At 44.2% G+C, this 17,706-nt stretch overlaps 1 protein-coding gene across 24 annotated transcripts in view; it reads right to left on the minus strand.

Annotated features, from left to right (window-relative positions):
• The window catches only part of DOCK9 (dedicator of cytokinesis 9), a 276,764-nt gene that overhangs the window by 150,171 nt on the left and 108,887 nt on the right, over positions 1 to 17,706 (minus strand). For all 24 annotated transcript variants that reach the window (XM_067016588.1, XM_059041955.2, XM_059041954.2 and 21 more), the window contains exon 2: positions 2,239 to 2,355. In XM_067016588.1, coding sequence (XP_066872689.1) covers positions 2,239 to 2,355 — 117 coding nt within the window. The remainder of the gene's footprint in view (positions 1 to 2,238; positions 2,356 to 17,706) is intronic.

The following is a 17,706-nucleotide window of genomic DNA, read 5'->3' on the forward strand; positions in this document are numbered from 1 at the left end:
TGCAAATCAACCCCACTATGCATTTTGCTCACTATCTGACCCATTTCCTAACCAACCTACTATTTTTCCATACGAAGTAAAATACTTCCCCCTGATCTAATCTGTTCCCTCTGCCTCTAATAATACAATAATAATTCTGCTCCCATTCTGTCTAAAAATGCAGGGACAGACAGATGGAATCTGTGACATCACTAAGACATTTGGCTCATTCCACTAACTAGACAGTTATTAAAATCATCAAGACAATTTAGCAAGAAAGCATATAATCTTACTGGATTAGAATACAGGAGTCTCCTAGAAAAAAATAACTACCCAAACTTCACTGTGCCCCATCACAATTACTGTGATGGGGATGAAAGCTGAAATTCAAGCTCCTTAATCTTTGAAAAAACTTCCCCCAAACAGAACTTAACACTGTTCATTCCATCTTGGCCAGCAGAATGTCAGTGAGTTCTTTGCTGTTCCTAGAATATTTGTGTCTGGTATCCCCAGAGAAGTTGTTATAGGCAAAAGGGACAAAGGAGTTTTTCTCAAAGTTTCAATCATCTGTTTCTACAAATGCTTAAACATCCAGGTTCCTTGTCTGTGAGATAAAAGATGAAATTAAATTAAGTGTATATTATTTCTGTGGTTTGTTTGCTTCTTAAGCAATTTTATCTCAAGATTGCAAATACAATTTTGCATTCCAGGCTGCAAAACTGGAAATAACTTTGTTACTCTAACTGATACCAAGAAGAATACATACTTCACGCTCAGAGAAACTTGAGATAACCTTTAGCTTCCTCAGAGCACACTACAGGAAAAATACGTCAACATGGAGTATAATTTGTAATCATCTGATTTAACGTCTCATGCTAACAAATGATGCTAACAAAAGGCATCATTCTGAGGTTTCCATTTATTCATCCCTTAGCTAGGTAATCTACTCTATAATGAAGTTTTCAAGGCATCATACTTGGGGGCGTGATCTGAAACCATGTATGAGCAGAACGTACTTTGGCAGCAGCATCCCACTAATAGTCAATTTCATTTCCGTGGCATTCCTTATTTTTCAGGAAAGAACTAAAGAATAATCATTTTACCCACAGTTAGAAAAAGTGAACATTTGTGAAAATTCTCACCTTTGTTGTAAACTGGAAGCTTTTAAATTTGGTGGGGAAAAAGAATTTCAAGGAATATAATTTAACAATTGTTATTAACACAGAAATTTCTAAAGACAATTCGGTACATAAAGAACTGTATATATAGCAGGTTATGTCTGAGGAGTGGGATTAAAAAGAAGGTGGTAGGGGAGGCTTTTAATGTCAAGTGTTTCAATAGTGCCTGTTCGTTTGTTACAAGTATGTACTAGTTTTTAAAATTAAACAACAAAGAATCAAGGAAGCTTTAAAAAAATAAATAAGGCAGATTAATTCACAAAAGACAGGTCTTGGATGGTAACGGCATCAGGTAGAGAAGAAGGAAGTGCCAAGATTAAGTCCCAGGAGATCAAGGGCAATAACTGGAATCTCCAGTAGACAAAGATGACTCCAGGTTGCCAGGCATCTAACAGTACTGGGGTTCTATCACTCCTCAGTGGCTCAAAGCTCTTGTGGGTCACTCAGCCACAGCCCATAGTCTGAAAGGCTTCAAGCAACAATCTAGAGCAGCTCACAGCAGAAGCTGTGCTGAGTCAGTCCCCTGCTGGAAGCTACTGAGCTCCCAGAAACAGCACCTGTCACTGCATCAGTGAGGTAAATGTTAGGACATTCCTTGATGTCAGAACCCCCAAACTCTTCTCTATGAGCCCACACACAGTTCAGGGCCTCTTTCAAGGCAGTCTCCCAAAGTGACATCCTAAAAGGATGCATGGCAAAAATCCTCCACTGCTTCCAAGCAAATCCCATCCTTAAGACTCTAATGCACTTGGCAAAACCCCTGAATACCTCTTCAAACAAATTTCCTAAGACATAGGAGGCACTTTTGTCTACAGAATTAGCCCAGAGTATAGCATTTCTATTCAAGATAAAATATACACACTTGAAAAAATATTTCTGTCATATATGTATGTGTGTTTATGCATATGCATATACGTGCATATATGCATGTACATGCATACACATACATATATGCATACAAATACATATGTAACATATATTCATATCTGCATGTGTACACACATAAACCCACATATATACACATATATATGCAAAAATAATACCACATGGCTCTATTTACAGACACTTCGAAGTTACCTACCTGAAAGTCATCATAAGGGAAGAGCAGCATCTCCCTTAAACAGTCGTTCAGGATCTGTGTCTTCTTCTGGACGATGACATTTTCATAGTCGAGTGGCTCAATCAGCTTTGGTTTGGCCTAGAAGGTGAAAAGATAAGCAACTGGAACACTCTTGTAAGATAAAAGTAACTTTTTAAGACTAAAGAATTTCATACATCCTACTCTACATGTTTTTGTACTTTCCAACTTTTCTACAATGAGAGTGTATCAGTTTTGCTATCAGGAAGAATCAGAAACAAGAGGAAACAAGTTGTCTTCAAAGGAAAGAAAACACTTCATGGTCCTCGTGCTTGTTTGGTTATTTAAACACAAAGGAGGCTATGGAGTCTGGTGGAACTTCCAGTCACGTCTTGGGTCACCCCTGGCTAGGTCAGTCCCCTTCTAAGCCTTAAGCTTTGCCAGAGCTGCCCTGCTTGGAGGTCCAGCCATGGTCTGGCAATGAAGGCCAGCAGCTCCAGGCATGACCATCTCTTCTCAGCCCTGGGCTTAAAGCAATCCCCAGAGCTCACTATTTTATATAAAACTCTATGGAACTCATCTCTGAGTCTCAAAATATCCCTGTCTAACCTGAACTATCTATACATTTACGTATGCAACACCTAAACACAGAGAAATGTGAGCTGGACCAAAATCAGGCAAGCAAGGGAAAAAAGTACTTAAACCAGGGCTTGTGGGTGAACCCCAGGGGGCAGGGATGATCAGCCCTGGCACGCACTAATCCAAAGAAAGAGGCAACGAGCAACTGGGGAAAGAAAAGAGAGAACATGCCTTTTCTAGCCATTTCCAAAGTTATTCTCAGTAAAAATCTCATCTCGTTTTAGTCATTGCCACAGTGTGCAGTGATCACTTCCCACATACAAGGCACTAACTGGACTAAGTCAAGGATAAAGATATATATTCAACTAACTATAGCACAGTATGCCAAGTGCTAAAAAAGGTGCATGTGCCCCCCCACACACACACTTATCAGAAGTAAATTTATTATATCAATAAATTCATTACTGCAAGATTTTTGAAACTACTAATAAAAAATAATCTGATAAAACAATTTCAACAAATACTCTATATATTAAAAGGACAATTCATATACAGATAGGAAATATATTAAAGACATCTGGTATGTGCCATCTAAGTTAGGAATTGTAACTGAGACTTCTGTGTGTTCCCAAAATCTGTCTCTTTTCCTTCCAAATAGAACTGGACTACATTTCCCAGCCTCTCCATGGTTAGTGTGGTCATGTGACTGTCTTCTGGCCAATGGCATGTGAGTGGAAGGGATGTGGTCGCTGCCAAGCCTGGCTCATAAAAGCCTCTGCGATAGACTGAATGCTTGTGTCCTGAAAACTCGTATGTTGAAACCTAATCCTGAAAAATAATGGGATTAGGAAATGAGGCTTTGGGGAGGTGATCAGGTAATGAGGGTGGAACCCTCATGAATGGGATTAGTGTCCTTATAAAAGAGAAGTCCAAGAGCTCTCTCGTCCCTTCCACCATGCGAGCACACAGCAAGAAGACAGCATCCACGAACCCGGAAGTGGACCCTCACCAAACAATGAATCTGCCAGTGCCTTGATCTTAGACTTTCCAGTCTCCAGAACTATGAGAAATAAATATCTGTTGTTTAAGCCCCACTCTATTGATATTACGGCTGCCCAAGCTAGCTGAGATGGCCTCTCTCCCCTGTTCTCTCCCTATTCCCCTCTGCCACCAGCATGCACAGGATCCAGCAGTGGACACAGGAGGCCTGAGGAAAGGGTGAAGCCCCAAGATGAAAGGAGTTTGGATCCTGAATCACCGTGCAGAAGGCTGTCTGCTTGAAACAGGCACTGAGATAGCCTGAGAACAAGAACTAAAGCATCTACTGTGTTATGCCAATGAGGTTCTCAAGTTTCTTAATGAAGCAATCAGCTTGCTCTACCTAATATAAGAATAAAATGTTCATATTTAACTTCAATTACTTGATTTAAGTAGACTCTACATGATGTCATGATATGCTGAGGAAAAAACACAGTGCTCAAACAAGTGCACAATTATTATAATTGGGTAATAGTACATGTTTATGGACGGAGATTAAAAATATACACAATCAAAAAAATTAAAGCGATCTTGTGAAAGTGTAGGTAATTTCTTCCTCTAAAATATTTGTAATGTTAAAATGTTTTTACACTCAAAAGAGGCCAAAAAAAAGATTTACACAAGTAATTATTTTTAAGTAAGAACTGACACAGAAAATAAAGGTATTCTCCAAAATATTTTAATTCAACTTAAATAATTTCTTCCTTTATTTTAGTTTGTTATGTTGTATGTAGTAATCAATCTACAGGTGCTTGTTGGCAAAATGGATCAATGTCACAATCAGTAACATTTTCTTTAGGAACCATGACTATATTCCTAATAAAATCCAAAAAGGCACAGAGCTTTCTACAGTGACAGAGCTCAGAATTCTGACAGCTAAACTTCCATCACAAGGAGGTCAGAAGGAGAAAGACTGCAGGATGGAACAGACACTGCGCTCCCCCCTGCCCTGTATTGTGTCCAGCACGTGACTGCAGCCAGCAAAGCCCAGAGCGGGTGACCTAGTTTTGCAGCCCTGGGCACCTCCACAGGCACCAGCTGGCCCAGGGGAATCCTCAGCTGGGTACCTCCCCTTCCGGCCACTCGGCTCAGAGCATCAGCTCCACTCCCTCCGGACCACAGGGTAAGGTCAGACTGCTTTCTCAGAAAACTGCCACAGTGTTAGCCCTGGTTAGCAGAGGGTGCTGCGGGGACACTGCTTTTCTCAGGCTCCAATGTTCTGGAATTGTCCCTTGGTTTGGGGGTTTTTTTGCTTCGTTCCTATAGCTCAGCAGCCACTGGGGGCTTTCTGGGAGAGATCCAGTGGAGCACACCCTGCAGAAGTTGCACAGGCACCCCAGCAGGTGGTTCCCACACTCTAGCCCACAGATCCTCAGCAGACTGACTTCTCCACTGTCCAGAGACCAGGGCCACAATCCCTCCACCTAGGCCTGAATCTTAGCCTTGGGTGCAGGTTTTGGGGAGGGGGGGCACGCAGGTTGGCTCTTCCAAGTTTGTGCTTTCCTTGGGTCTCTGCTCCCTGGATAGACTAGGCTTGTATTCTTAGAGCAGGGGTTGGCAAACGTTTTCTGTGAAGAGCCGGAGAGCAAATATTTTGGTTGACTTATAGTTTCTGTCATAACTAGTAAACTCTGCTGTTGCAGAGCAAAAGCAGCCACAGTCAACAAATGGGCACACAGCAGTGTTACAATCAAACTCTATTTACAAAAACAGGCAACCCAGTGATGTACGTCAACATCTCAATAAAACTGGCATGGCGGGGGAGGGGCACTACAACAGCCAGATGTGGCCCACGGGCCATAGTTTGCTGATCCATGCTTTACAGTTACCCTTACTCCCTAGTAGTTGATCCCCTTTTACCAATTTAATAATTCTCTATATTAATTTTCCATGTTCAATCAACTGATTTGTTTTCTGCCTCTGGACTGATACAGACAATGTTTACAGCTTCTTAAGTGCATTTAATGACACTTCTCACCATTTGACTGAACTTGGATTTCTTAAATGTTTAGTAAATAAAAACAACGAACATATTCATAAATCAGTTTTGCTATTCAGCATACCAAATAACGCTTTTTTTTTTCCCCCTGCGGTACACGGGCCTCTCACTGCTGTGGCCTCTCCCGTTGCGGAGCACAGGCTCTGGACGCGCAGGCTCAGCGGCCACGGCTCACGGGCCCAGCCGCTCCGCGGCACGTGGGATCTTCCTGGACCGGGGCACGAACCCGTGTCCCCTGCATCGGCAGGCGGAATCTCAACCACTGCGCCACCAGGGAAGCCCAACGCTTTTGTTAATTAGATGAATTACTGTTTTCCCCCGAAGGTACCTTGGCAGTATTCAATGTAACATTGTAGGTATTAGGATTACCTTGCTTTTGTGGGCCACTGTTAATTTTTGAGGTGTTTTCACACAGATGATCACACTTAATCCACTGTTAAATTAATTAGACAAGGAGGCCATCAGTCTCAGGCGGCTGCAATGCAATGAGGTGGCAGTCTACGTAAGCAAACTGAAATGTACGCCTGTAAATGCCTCGATTAATGAAATCAAAACACTAAGGCCGACCCAGCACAAAGAGCCGACTAGGCTTCACGCTAGTGCCAAACAATTATTCCTTTCTTTGCTTCTGCACTTTTCTTTATGTAAGTCTCTCCCCAGCTCCCATCATCAGAGTGTTCCCAACCACTGGGAATTGGGTGTTGCCCAATTTGAATCGATTTTTGCTCAAATAAACTCTTGAAATGTTTAATATGCCTCAGTTTATCTTTTAATGCCACTAAAAGGTAGGCATGGAAACGTTACTCCATTTGACTGAGGCTGGAAAGTGAGGATCACAAATTGAGCTGATTGCCTGAGCGTCCCAAGTAGCCAGCAGACGGGACTAGAACCCAGTCTTCTATCAATCAGAACTCTTCCTTCTCCAGGCTGCCTTGTTAAGGGTCTGTGCTCACCAACGCTCAACCATGGCACGTCTGTGGAGAGTTTATAAGCCAGTTTCTGTTAAAGACTGATGATGCATGTTAACCAGGAAAGCCCATAGAAGAATGGCATAAGGGAAATCTCAGGGAAGAATGAGAAATACAGGAAATCTCAGAGAAGAATAACACGTCTTCTCTGGTCTTCAGGACTCCAGGACTGGGAAGATTTGAAACTTGTGCAAACCCTTAAGTTGCTCAACGAAGTGACTCCTGGAGACCTGACTGGGCATAGGTATTTGGCAGCTGCAGGGAGCACTGTCCCCTACAGGACCACTGACTCCAAGGAAAAGGGGCCAACGGAGAGCAACTCACCTGCTACCTAAGTTAAGAACAAGGCAAAAAGTTCTTGCCTCAAACACGAATAACTGGCACAATGTGGATTCTACGTGTGGATTTTAGGAGGAAGAAAGAAAGAAAATATCAGAGGAGAAAGGCTGAGAAGGGAGACTGGTAAAGAAAGAAAAGAAAAGAGACAAGGAGATGGGGGAGAGAAAGAGACAAAAGTGACCGACACCTAGGCGTGGCGGAGGTAGAAGCTGCAGGGATGGAGGAAACAGAAGGGCAAGGTAAAGACAGATAAAGAAGACAGAAAGAAATGACAGAAGAGAGGGGGCTTGGGAGACTTGAGGCGAGCCTTTATCTACCAAACTGTGGGTCAAGAGCACAATCGCCTATTTTCCACTCTTCTCTAAACTGATGATTCACTGGTTACAGCTGTTTAGTGTTCTTCAGCTCCACTAAGCTTTTCCAGCTGGTCACAAGTGTGGGGGACAGCCCACTAGTGTAGGAAACTGGCCTGCAGCATCACTGGTAACAGGAATGTCCACTGACAAACAGCAAAGTGAAATGAGGTTAATTACCAGACGGCCAGTCCCCTAGTCCTGGTTCAGAAGAAAGAGGCTTTACTAGCACGGAGCTGGCACATGGCCATGGCTTTAAAGCCATCTCAACACACCTAAATTCAACGCTTCTCCTGGTGACGTAACTCCAAGAGTGTTGGGCTGCACCCCAGAGTCCTGCAATCCTTGCAACTGCCCCCGGCCATGAGGCCAAAGAAAGAACCTGGAGTCGGCGACATAGCCATCAACGATTTACTGAACAGGGAATCTTACAAGCCAGAGGCCGAAGTCCCAGAGCAAAACCTGACCACGTACATACGCAGATCGATATGAGGTGCAACACAGTGGCCGTACTGCAATACGGGCACATCCCAAGGTGCTTGGGCCAGAAATGCTAGGAGGTGCGTGAGATTAGTCACTGCGCAAACTGAGAACACCCCCAAATCACACAGCTCCTGCAGAGAAGAAACCTAACAGAGGTTTATCCAATCCTAAAAGCGTATGTGATGTTACCAAATGTTGCAGAGCTAGAAGAAACTGTATTTTATTGATCACAGCTTAGAAAAAAGTTCGGCTAACCTTGCTACAGGAAAGACTGAATGACCTATTCTTGCCACACAGAATGATGATACAAAATCATGATCATATGAGAGGTAACAGGAGTATGAAGCCAAAAAATGCCAGGAAGAAAGTTATTACTGAGGTGTGCCAAGAGACTCACTGATAAAGATGTGTTGTTTTCCTGTATTTCCGATGTTGATAATTTGGCTTTTCAAATTCTGTAATTTGTTGTGACTTCTTTTCAAATTCTAAATTATTCTAAATTCAAATTCTAAAATATTCACTTTCAGGACAAATTTTGTATTTATAAATTTTATATTTATCACTTTTAATTATTTTTCTTAAAAGTCCCAAAAATTCTAAGCTTCATTGCTCAGAAAACCTGGATCTGCCCTGATAGGACCATATATGCCACACAGATATCGATCGAGTTGAAGGCAGTCTATAGTACGGTGGTTAAGAAAGCTGAGCCGTGCAGTTACGTGAGGTTGTCATTGGGCCTCATTGAGTTAATGTTCGACACAGCCTGGCAAACAGTAGGCACATAATAAATGCAACCATTATTATTATTATTAAATATGTTGCTTGCATGACAGTAATCTTAGTTTTTTGTCTGCTTCTGAGTGGGTGCTAGACATACATTCAATTTTACCAATCTGTTTACAAAAACTTTCCTCTATCCTCCAGGAACATATTAAACTAAACAGACAACAGGGGCAGGCACTCTCACAAAAAAAGGAAAAACAAAAGGCCAAACGCAGAGAAAACTATTAATATATAATAATAAATAGAGATGGCAGTGGAATTCAGGGACTGAGCCCAAAGAAAACCCAAACAGACGCTTACGTTATAAACTGAATTGACTATTGATGAAGTTTGTGTCAGGAAGGGCTGAGAACAGCTGGGGGGTCGGGGTGTACACAGAAGCACCTGAGACTCACCCCCCATGAGGGCAACTCCGTGAGAGCCGCAGGATCTAACACTGAGGAGGAGAAAAGGGGGTGGGTGGTAAATCCCAAGGGACGCTGATCATCGAGGGTTGTGTGGCGCTTCCTCATGGCAGAAGATGGAGCAGAGTCACCAGGGCCCACAGACGGTTTTCTATCAAAGAATCAAAGCCTTGGATTCCTTGGAAGAGACTCACAGGAACAGCCTGAGGCCAGGGCCATGTGACCAGACGGTGGGGAGAAGCACGTCCATCTCAAGGGACATCATGGGCACAGGTGAGCCACTGACACCAAGGCCACCAGTCCCCATCTGCTGGTCAAAGCAGCGGGCAGCAGGCGAGCCTCCAGTGATCACGTGGCTCTCACGGGCGCCAAAGGGTATGATCCACGTGCCCTCCCATCAATCTCCACCTGGGCCTCTCTGAACCCAGTCCTTCCTACAGCATTTGCTCCTCTGCGTCTGGCGGCTCAACAGCCACGCAAACTGAAATTCCAGATCCACAGGCAATCAGAAGCCAGGGGATCTTCTGAGCGCCAAGAAAATGAGATTCCCCTGGAATCCAGCACAACTGGAGAGCATCAGCCCACAAATGAGTTCAGTGTTGGCCATACATGTATGAAGCCTCAAAAACCATGGCAAGAGCTAAACAAAAAGGCTTTCTGATTCTATTGCTCTTCCCTCTGACATGATAGCTTCCCGTGAACTTTCTAGTCATTTCTTGCCTTTGTGTGCCTGGTAATTAAATGTTAACACAAGCTGAAACCCTGAATGCCACTGCTTGAAATAGCAAACTAAGGAAATGGCAGCTCTTGGAGCACTCTATTTTAAGAAGTGAGAAATGCGGCGCTTCTGCTTAAAAAGAATTTAGGACTTCCTTGATTTATCTGCAGAGCTATGAAAGCTACTTGACCAGCTGAGATAAAAATCCCTAGTGGAACTGAGTCCATTTTCAAAATGGTGCACTTCTCAACGTTGCCAACAGGACCCCAGCACTGTCGCTGGGGAGGGGGGCGACACGGCCTGCAGTAAGGAGGAGAGGGCTTCTGCAACCAGATGTTAATCAGCGTGGCCCCCGAGCCTTTCTGCACTACCGTCTTGCGCACAACTCTCACTCACTCTACACTCCCACCCGGAACTTCTCGAAGTCGTCAGATTTGAAGGAAAAAATTCTCAGCTTCCTATAATTAGGGTGGGCGCAGGAAATTAGCAGCTGCCCCCCTTCCCCATGTGCAAATGCTATTAGCAGTTATAGGTTCCTTCTCTCCACAGACTTTCACTGAGCCTATCCGTGTGCGTTGAGCCAGGTCTTTGGGACACTGAGATAAAAAGGACATAGCCCCCACCACAGAAAGCTCACAATCCAGAGGGAAGGCGGATGTGCGAACCATCCCAAGCAGGATGACAGTGATGGGAACCCAGGAGTGGCATCTGACCCACTAGAATGAACCTGACTCCCCCCACCCTCCCACTCCAGTTAGATTACAAGCTCCATGAGGGCAAAGAGTTCTATTTTATTTACTGTATCTATATTATTTCAGCTTTGTCCAGCCCCTGAACAGCACCTGGCATAGCACAGGCACTCAGTGTGCAAAGGGGCCCAACGATGCAGGTGCTTCCTAAAGGAGGCAGTTAGAGCTGAGTCTCAGAGCTGAACAAGTCAGCCAGGATTCAGGGTGGACTGGGGGCTCCTGGCAGAGAAAATGGAGAAGCCGGGGAGTGCGCTCACGGATGGAACCAGATTTTGCGGGGCCTGAAACCTGTACAGTCGAAGAGGGAAGGGGGTAAAGAAAACACAAAGTCATGAATAGGAAGTTGCTGGAGTCTCTTCCAGGGCCTGGTGGATCCCCTCTGAGCAGGCTGAGTTCAGGAAGCAGCGGGCAGTTCAGAATAGCTGGGCAGAGCTGCATGAAGGGAGCAGATGGCAGCTGGCCAAAGGCTTGGGGCACCAGTGTCTGCGTCACTGGAAATCCAATGTGATGCAGAAAACTACACTTATAAGAACTCCTTTCTGAAAGGGTACTCGATGCGGCTGCAAAGAATACATGAACAAGCCGCCTGAAGTCAGCAGCGGAACTCCTGGAATGGATATGTTTAAGAAATGATGGATAGTTACCCGCAGCGCCTTGATTTCTCTGAATAGGTGGGAACACTGGAGTCAGAGACGAACAGCTCTGCACAAGGAGTCCCGTTTCACCTCTTCCCCAGACAGCCCTCAGTCCCCCCTCTAAAATAAACAACTATCTAAACAGCATGTCGTTTTGTTTTGTTTTGTTTTAGTTAATTTATTTATTTGTTTATTTTTGGCTGCGTTAGGTCTTCATTGATGAGCGCAGGCTTTCTCTAGTTGCAGCGCACGGGCTTTTCATTGCGGTGGCTTCTCTTGTTGCGGAGCACGGGCTCCAGGTGTGCAGGCTTCAGTAGTTGCGGCACACAGGCTCAGCAACTGTGGCACGTGGGCTCAGTAATTGTGGCTCGCGGGCTCCAGAGCGCAGGCTCAGTAGTTGTGGTGCACGGAATTAGTTGCCCTGTGGCATGTGGGATCTTCCTGGACCAGGGCTCGAACCCATGTCCCCAGCATTGGCAGGCAGATTCTTAACCACTGAACCACCAGGGAAGGCCCATGAATAGCCTGTGTTTGAGGTCATCCCAATGATTAGCTCACCTGGGGTACCCACATGTCTCAAAGCCACTCCTAGACTACAGCCTGTGGTGAAAGATGAGGCCACAGTGGCAGGTGGGCCATGTTGAGAAGGGCCCTTAAGGAAGCCAGCAAACAAGTGAAGACTGAGACACATAAAACTAGGTCCATACATCCTCCAGCCGTGGAAAATGCCTCCCATCTTGTAATAACACATGGTCTTCTTCCCTTAACCCAGGACATTAGAACTTAGGAGACCGTGGTAATCAACATATGATCACATTCTCCTTCAGCAATACATGTTCTTCTCCAGACTGCATCAGTGTGTGTAGGAACAATGGTCTCAGCAGCTGTTCAGAATCATGCATGTTTAAAAGGAGCAGGAGGTTCAGTAATACTAGAACTACAACTGTGCAAACATCAGAACCTGAGATTATCTGCTCTAGCCCTCTCGTCTTACAGAGACACCTGGGAGCATGGACGGGAGTTAAGTGACTGTCCTAAGGTCCCGGAAAGAGTTGTTGTCAAAGCTGGGCGTGAATCCCAGGTCTCCTGAGCCCCAGACCATGCTCCTCCTTGGTCCCTGTTCTTCTTCTAAGCCTCTACATTTTAAATTTTGCATGTTCACTGACAACATGCACAAGCACGTGCTATAGAAAACTGGAGGAAAAAGGGAGCCCTATCTAAGCTTGGACTGAGAAGAAAGCTCAAACCTGAGCACTAAACCATAACAGCTGATGAACCAGAGAATGTCTAGAAGAACGCATAATGAACACCAGACTTGTACACATCTAAATATATTTCTCATGCTGAAATGTGGTGTTACACTCAGAACAGACTAACACCAAGAATGACACACTTGTGAATATAGTTTTTTATATTATAAACACGGATAAGATGCTGAATTCCCTCTTTTCACGGTACTAAAAAGAGCACTCAAATTAGAAAACCTGTCACTGAGAGATTTTATTTAATCAGGCATGTCAGTATGAGCAATACCTGGACACTCAAAATCAATCAATTTAATGGAAGGATAAGTGCCTGGGTTTTGTATTTGTCATTTTCATAAATAACTGTGGTTTTCCAAAATTATTATCCTATTACTAAAATGAACAGAATTAAAGACTCTTATGAAAAACTGTCAAGTCAATAGCATCTAGAAAATGGAATGGGAATTGAGATAATAATGAAGGTAATAACACCAGTTAACAAAAACCTGCATAACTGCTTGTATTTAGTCAGCTGTGCTCAATGGGGGGTGACAGAGAGAACAAGGGATCGAGGGGCTTCCTCTATGCCCTGTGCCTCTGGAGCACAAGGAGAGAGCTGAGTGGAGGAGGGGCCACCCTTGCAGACAGCACCTCAAGTGTCTGCTTTCTATCCTGACACAGGGCATGAGCCAAAGAGGGGGAAGAAGGGTGTGAGGAGAAGAGAGAGAACAGGCGGAGAGCCTGAGGGACAGCTCTGCAAGCATCTCTCACACACACATATCCAGCCCAGCGGCTAATTCTGGCTGCCATTTTTTCACATGTGAAAAGTGATGATGAAAGCAAAAGAGAAAGAGATGCACCATGGTAGGTGCCTAAATAATTCTATCTTAAATCTATACTACAGACTGTTCCAACCAATAATTTCCCTCCCCCTTTTTTTTTAGCATTATGGCCTGAAATTTTTAATTCTTCCTATGTCGATAAAGTTATTTTTGAAACTGAAATAAAGAGGTTAAGTAATTAGGCTAAAGGGCTTGAAAAGCCAGATTTAGACAGATTTCCAAACAACCTACTTTAAGCTACTTATCTGAAAATATTGGTGGCGGGGGATGGAATTCATAACACATTTCTGGTTCACAGGAGTTTCTGAGCATGTCGTCACCAGAAAGGCAGTTCAGAGACCACCAAGGAAGGGCAGGTGTGGGGAGTTAGGATTGAAGTCCTGGTCCGCAAAATATTTACTACTGTTGGAGGTGGCGACAGGTGGATGGGGATTCCTTGTATCAGCCCAGGTTTCTCAAAGCATATGCTCCCAGACCAGCAGCGTCAGTGCCGCAGGGAACTTTTTAGAAATGCACATTCCCCCCAGACCCACTGGAATCAGAAATTCTGGGGGTGGGGTCACGCAATCTGATTGTGATCTGTGTGTGATTGTGATGCCACCCAAGTTAGAGAACTACTCTACTAGTCTACCTACCTTTGTGTGTGTTTGAGAATTTCATATTAAAAAGTATTTTTTAAAATCCTAGCTCGAGGGACTTCCTCGGTGGCACAGTGGTTAAGAATCTGCCTGCTATGCAGGTGACACGGGTTCAAGCCTTGGTCCGGGAAGATCCCACATGCTGTGGAGCAACTAAGCTCGTGTGCCACAACTACTGAGCCCACAGGCCCAGAGCCTGTGAGCCACAACTACTGAAGCCCGTACGCCTAGAACCCATGCTCCGTAACAAGAGAAGCCATCGCAATGAGAAGGCCGTGCACCGCAACGAAGAGTAGCCCCCGCTCGCCGCAACTAGAGAAAGCCCGCGAGCAGCAATGAAGACCCAACGCAGCCAAAAATTAATACATACATACATACATAAGGAGCTTTCTAAAAAAAGAAAGAAAGAAAAAAAAAATCCTAGCTCAACTCCTTGTTTGCTATGTGGCCTTGAGACAAGTTACTAAATCTCCATATCCACATCTGAAAATGGGAAAAGTACCAATTACTCTTATCTTTATCACAAAGTTATTGAAGGGTTTCAATATACAGTGCCTGGTACAGAGCAGGACCTCACCAAACGGTGGTCATGAGGATCATACATAGTTAAGTGTCATTCAGAGACAGGAGAATTTTAGTCCCTACAACATAAACACGCCTTGGCTGGATCACACATATATCTTCTCTTTAAACCTCCCCAAAATTCTTATGGTTATATCATCGCCATTTCAAAGATGGGGAAACTGAAGCTCAGAGGGGTTACATGAATTAACAAAGGTCTCACAGATGGTGACCCATGGGTCTCCTGGCCCCAAGCCCAGGACCTTTCCCATCACCCACTAGCAAGACACGTGATGGAATTTCAGAGTTCCAGAACAGGAAGCGCTCCCCTGATGCTTCCACTGCTCTTTGTATGGGAAATGCACAACACTGCTCTACACTGAGATGCTTCAGCCTGCACACCTCCAGCAAGGACAGAAATCTGAGGCTTTCTGACCTGCTCTGAGATCGGGAAACGTAAGCTACACTGAACTGCCCAGGCTCCATTATCTCACAGCGGGGAGAGAGAAAAGGCAGAGTCCTTTCCTGAAGGATATTCATTTTCCGTATCAAGTACATTACAAATCATACTCCAAAATATTAAATCTTCCTGAAGAATCAGGTTTGAATGCGAGGTTTTAATGCCATTAGGTAGAACCTCATTTACATTACCTCCAAATACTTCAAGGACATGATCTTCACAAGGAAAACCAAACCTAAAACCTAAATCATGCATTTCCTCCCCACCCCATCCAATGATTCACCCACCAAAATGACAACTTTCTGGTTTGAGGTGTTTCAGCTATGGAATATGTAAGGTTAGAGACCTGCACCGTTCACTACAGTAGCTACTAGCCACATGTGACTATCCTGAATTCAGATGTGTTATAGGTGTAAAATAGATACCAAATTTCAAACACTTAGTATGAATACAAGAATGTGTAATGCCTTGATATTTTATAAGGATTAAATGCTAAAATGATGATACTTTTGGAAATATTGGGTTAAAGCTATATTACTAAAATAAATTACACCTATTTTACTCTAATTTGGCTACAAGAAAATTTAAAGTTACATATGTGGCTCATGCTATAGTTCTATTAGACAGCACTATTATAGACTGTATGAAACATTTTTTTTTTAACACACAGGTAATTTTTAATACTTCATGGCAAAACAAAGGACAGACCACTTCCTAAAATTTTCACTTGGGGACACAAGACAAATTTGGGAAAAACTACCCTATTAGAGACAAAACAGTCAGGTCGAGTCTTGGTCAAGTAAAGCAGGTGACCTACATTGCTCAGTGTTGCTAACAGCCCCGCTTTTCTTTCTTTCCCCCCAGGAAGAGTGGTCTTCTTTGCCCTACATCTTGTAGGTCTCCACTACCTTTTCCACATATAATCAATTTACTGGGATTCTGGTAATAAGGTCACACAATGATTTTTTCCAAATGTCCTACAACCATCAAAGGTGATGTAACAGTTTCAGGTGTGGCTGATGAGAAGTAGTACTCACATGGAAAGGGTGCTGGCTAAGAGGAAGAAACAGAAGAGTTTTGACCCTGGTCACCTAAGTTTGCACTTGTGTCCTCAAGTCACAAAGTGTTAGCTAATATTTTAATTTAGATCAAAAATAACAGAAGCAAAGGAGAGTTTGGGGGCACAATACCCATATCACATTTAGTCAAGCAGGCTCCTCTAGGTGCATCCTTTTTTACTTTTGGGCATTTCAACATACATGAATATTAGCGGCAAAAGTGAAGAAGGTGGAAGAGGGAAGAATGAAGTGGGAGAATGATCCTCAGATCCCGTCTCCCCCAGAAGTCCTTCCTGCAACCTGTTCTTCGCATCCTGCAAAGGTGATGCCGAGAAGAAAAGAAAAAAAAGGTGGGGGGAGCTTTGACATTATGTCAGAGACAATACAAAGAAAACCATGGTTCCTGTGGGGCAGAAGCCCCCACATTAGTGAGGGAGACTAGAGTACAAGCCTTAGCCACAACACAGCAGAAATGCATAATAACCTAACACGCTAGAATAATGATGCCATGATGGGCCATGGAGAACACAGTCTACGGGAAGATGTGGGGAGAGAGTTTTAAAGGCTTCTTGGAGGAGCTGGCATGTGACCGGGACTTGAAGGATGAAGGAGAATGGTCGGGCAGTGAAGCCACGCCAGGCAAAAGAAGCACTGTGCCCGGGTGTGAACGCACCCCCGGTTGAAGAATACAGGGCCTCGGTCAGGACACATTTTGGAAAGTGCAGTAGATGAGGGAGACCTGCAAGCAAGCTCAGGGCCAACTTCTGAGGGTCAAGTGGGCCGTGCTTCGCCTTCTCTGCAAAGGAAAGTCAGGGGAGGGGTTTAGGGAGGAAATTAATAACCGTATCTGCGTTTTGGAAAGATTGGTCTGGTGGCACTTTGGAGCATGGCTCGAAGTAAGAAAAGAGTGAATGCAGTAAGTTGACCAGGGCAGCCAGACAACCCTCGGAGATGAGGAGTCTGGAGGACAGACACCACGACTACCTCCATCTGACAGAAATGCAATCTCAGCTTAGAAATGTCAAAAGTTTAGAAGACACAGGACCCAGGACTCCTGACCATGAGTGCAGGGCCCTTGGCACCACTCACTTCTGCTTCTCCCTTAGTAGTGACAGCTTTCCACGGCAAGGAGATCCCAAAACAGAACTTCAAACTGGCTCTTCCCCCAGCACCCGGCAGAGCACTCAGAGACCTGCTAGTAAGTGGCACGTACACTTGTCTGGAAAGCGAGCACTAAAAACTTCTGAAGCCTCAAAACGGTACTCTAAGAGAAACTTCGGAAGAGCTGTATCACATTACAGGGATATTTCAAACTTCTGGAAAGTTGAGGATAAACTATAATTTCCAAGTCTTCCTGTTTCTAAAAATTATACTCAGTCATGTCATCTGTAGGCTCAAGCCAGGTCTTCTTGCCCCTCTTGTACAGTAACCCCTGGTAACTGCAAATTTGCTACCACTTCTATGTATTTCCAGGTTTGCCAACCCACTGCACTCAACTTATTCATTACATTGGGTGGAAATCCAGTATCCCCTTTTTTGAAGCTCCTACAACTCAAAATCCAAACGATTTTGGATAAACTAAGTTTAGAACCTGAAACTGAAACTCTAGGATCTGGATCT

Source organism: Kogia breviceps, chromosome 16 (genome assembly GCF_026419965.1).
Source record: "Kogia breviceps isolate mKogBre1 chromosome 16, mKogBre1 haplotype 1, whole genome shotgun sequence".
In the NCBI taxonomy this organism is placed as follows: domain Eukaryota; kingdom Metazoa; phylum Chordata; class Mammalia; order Artiodactyla; family Physeteridae; genus Kogia; species Kogia breviceps.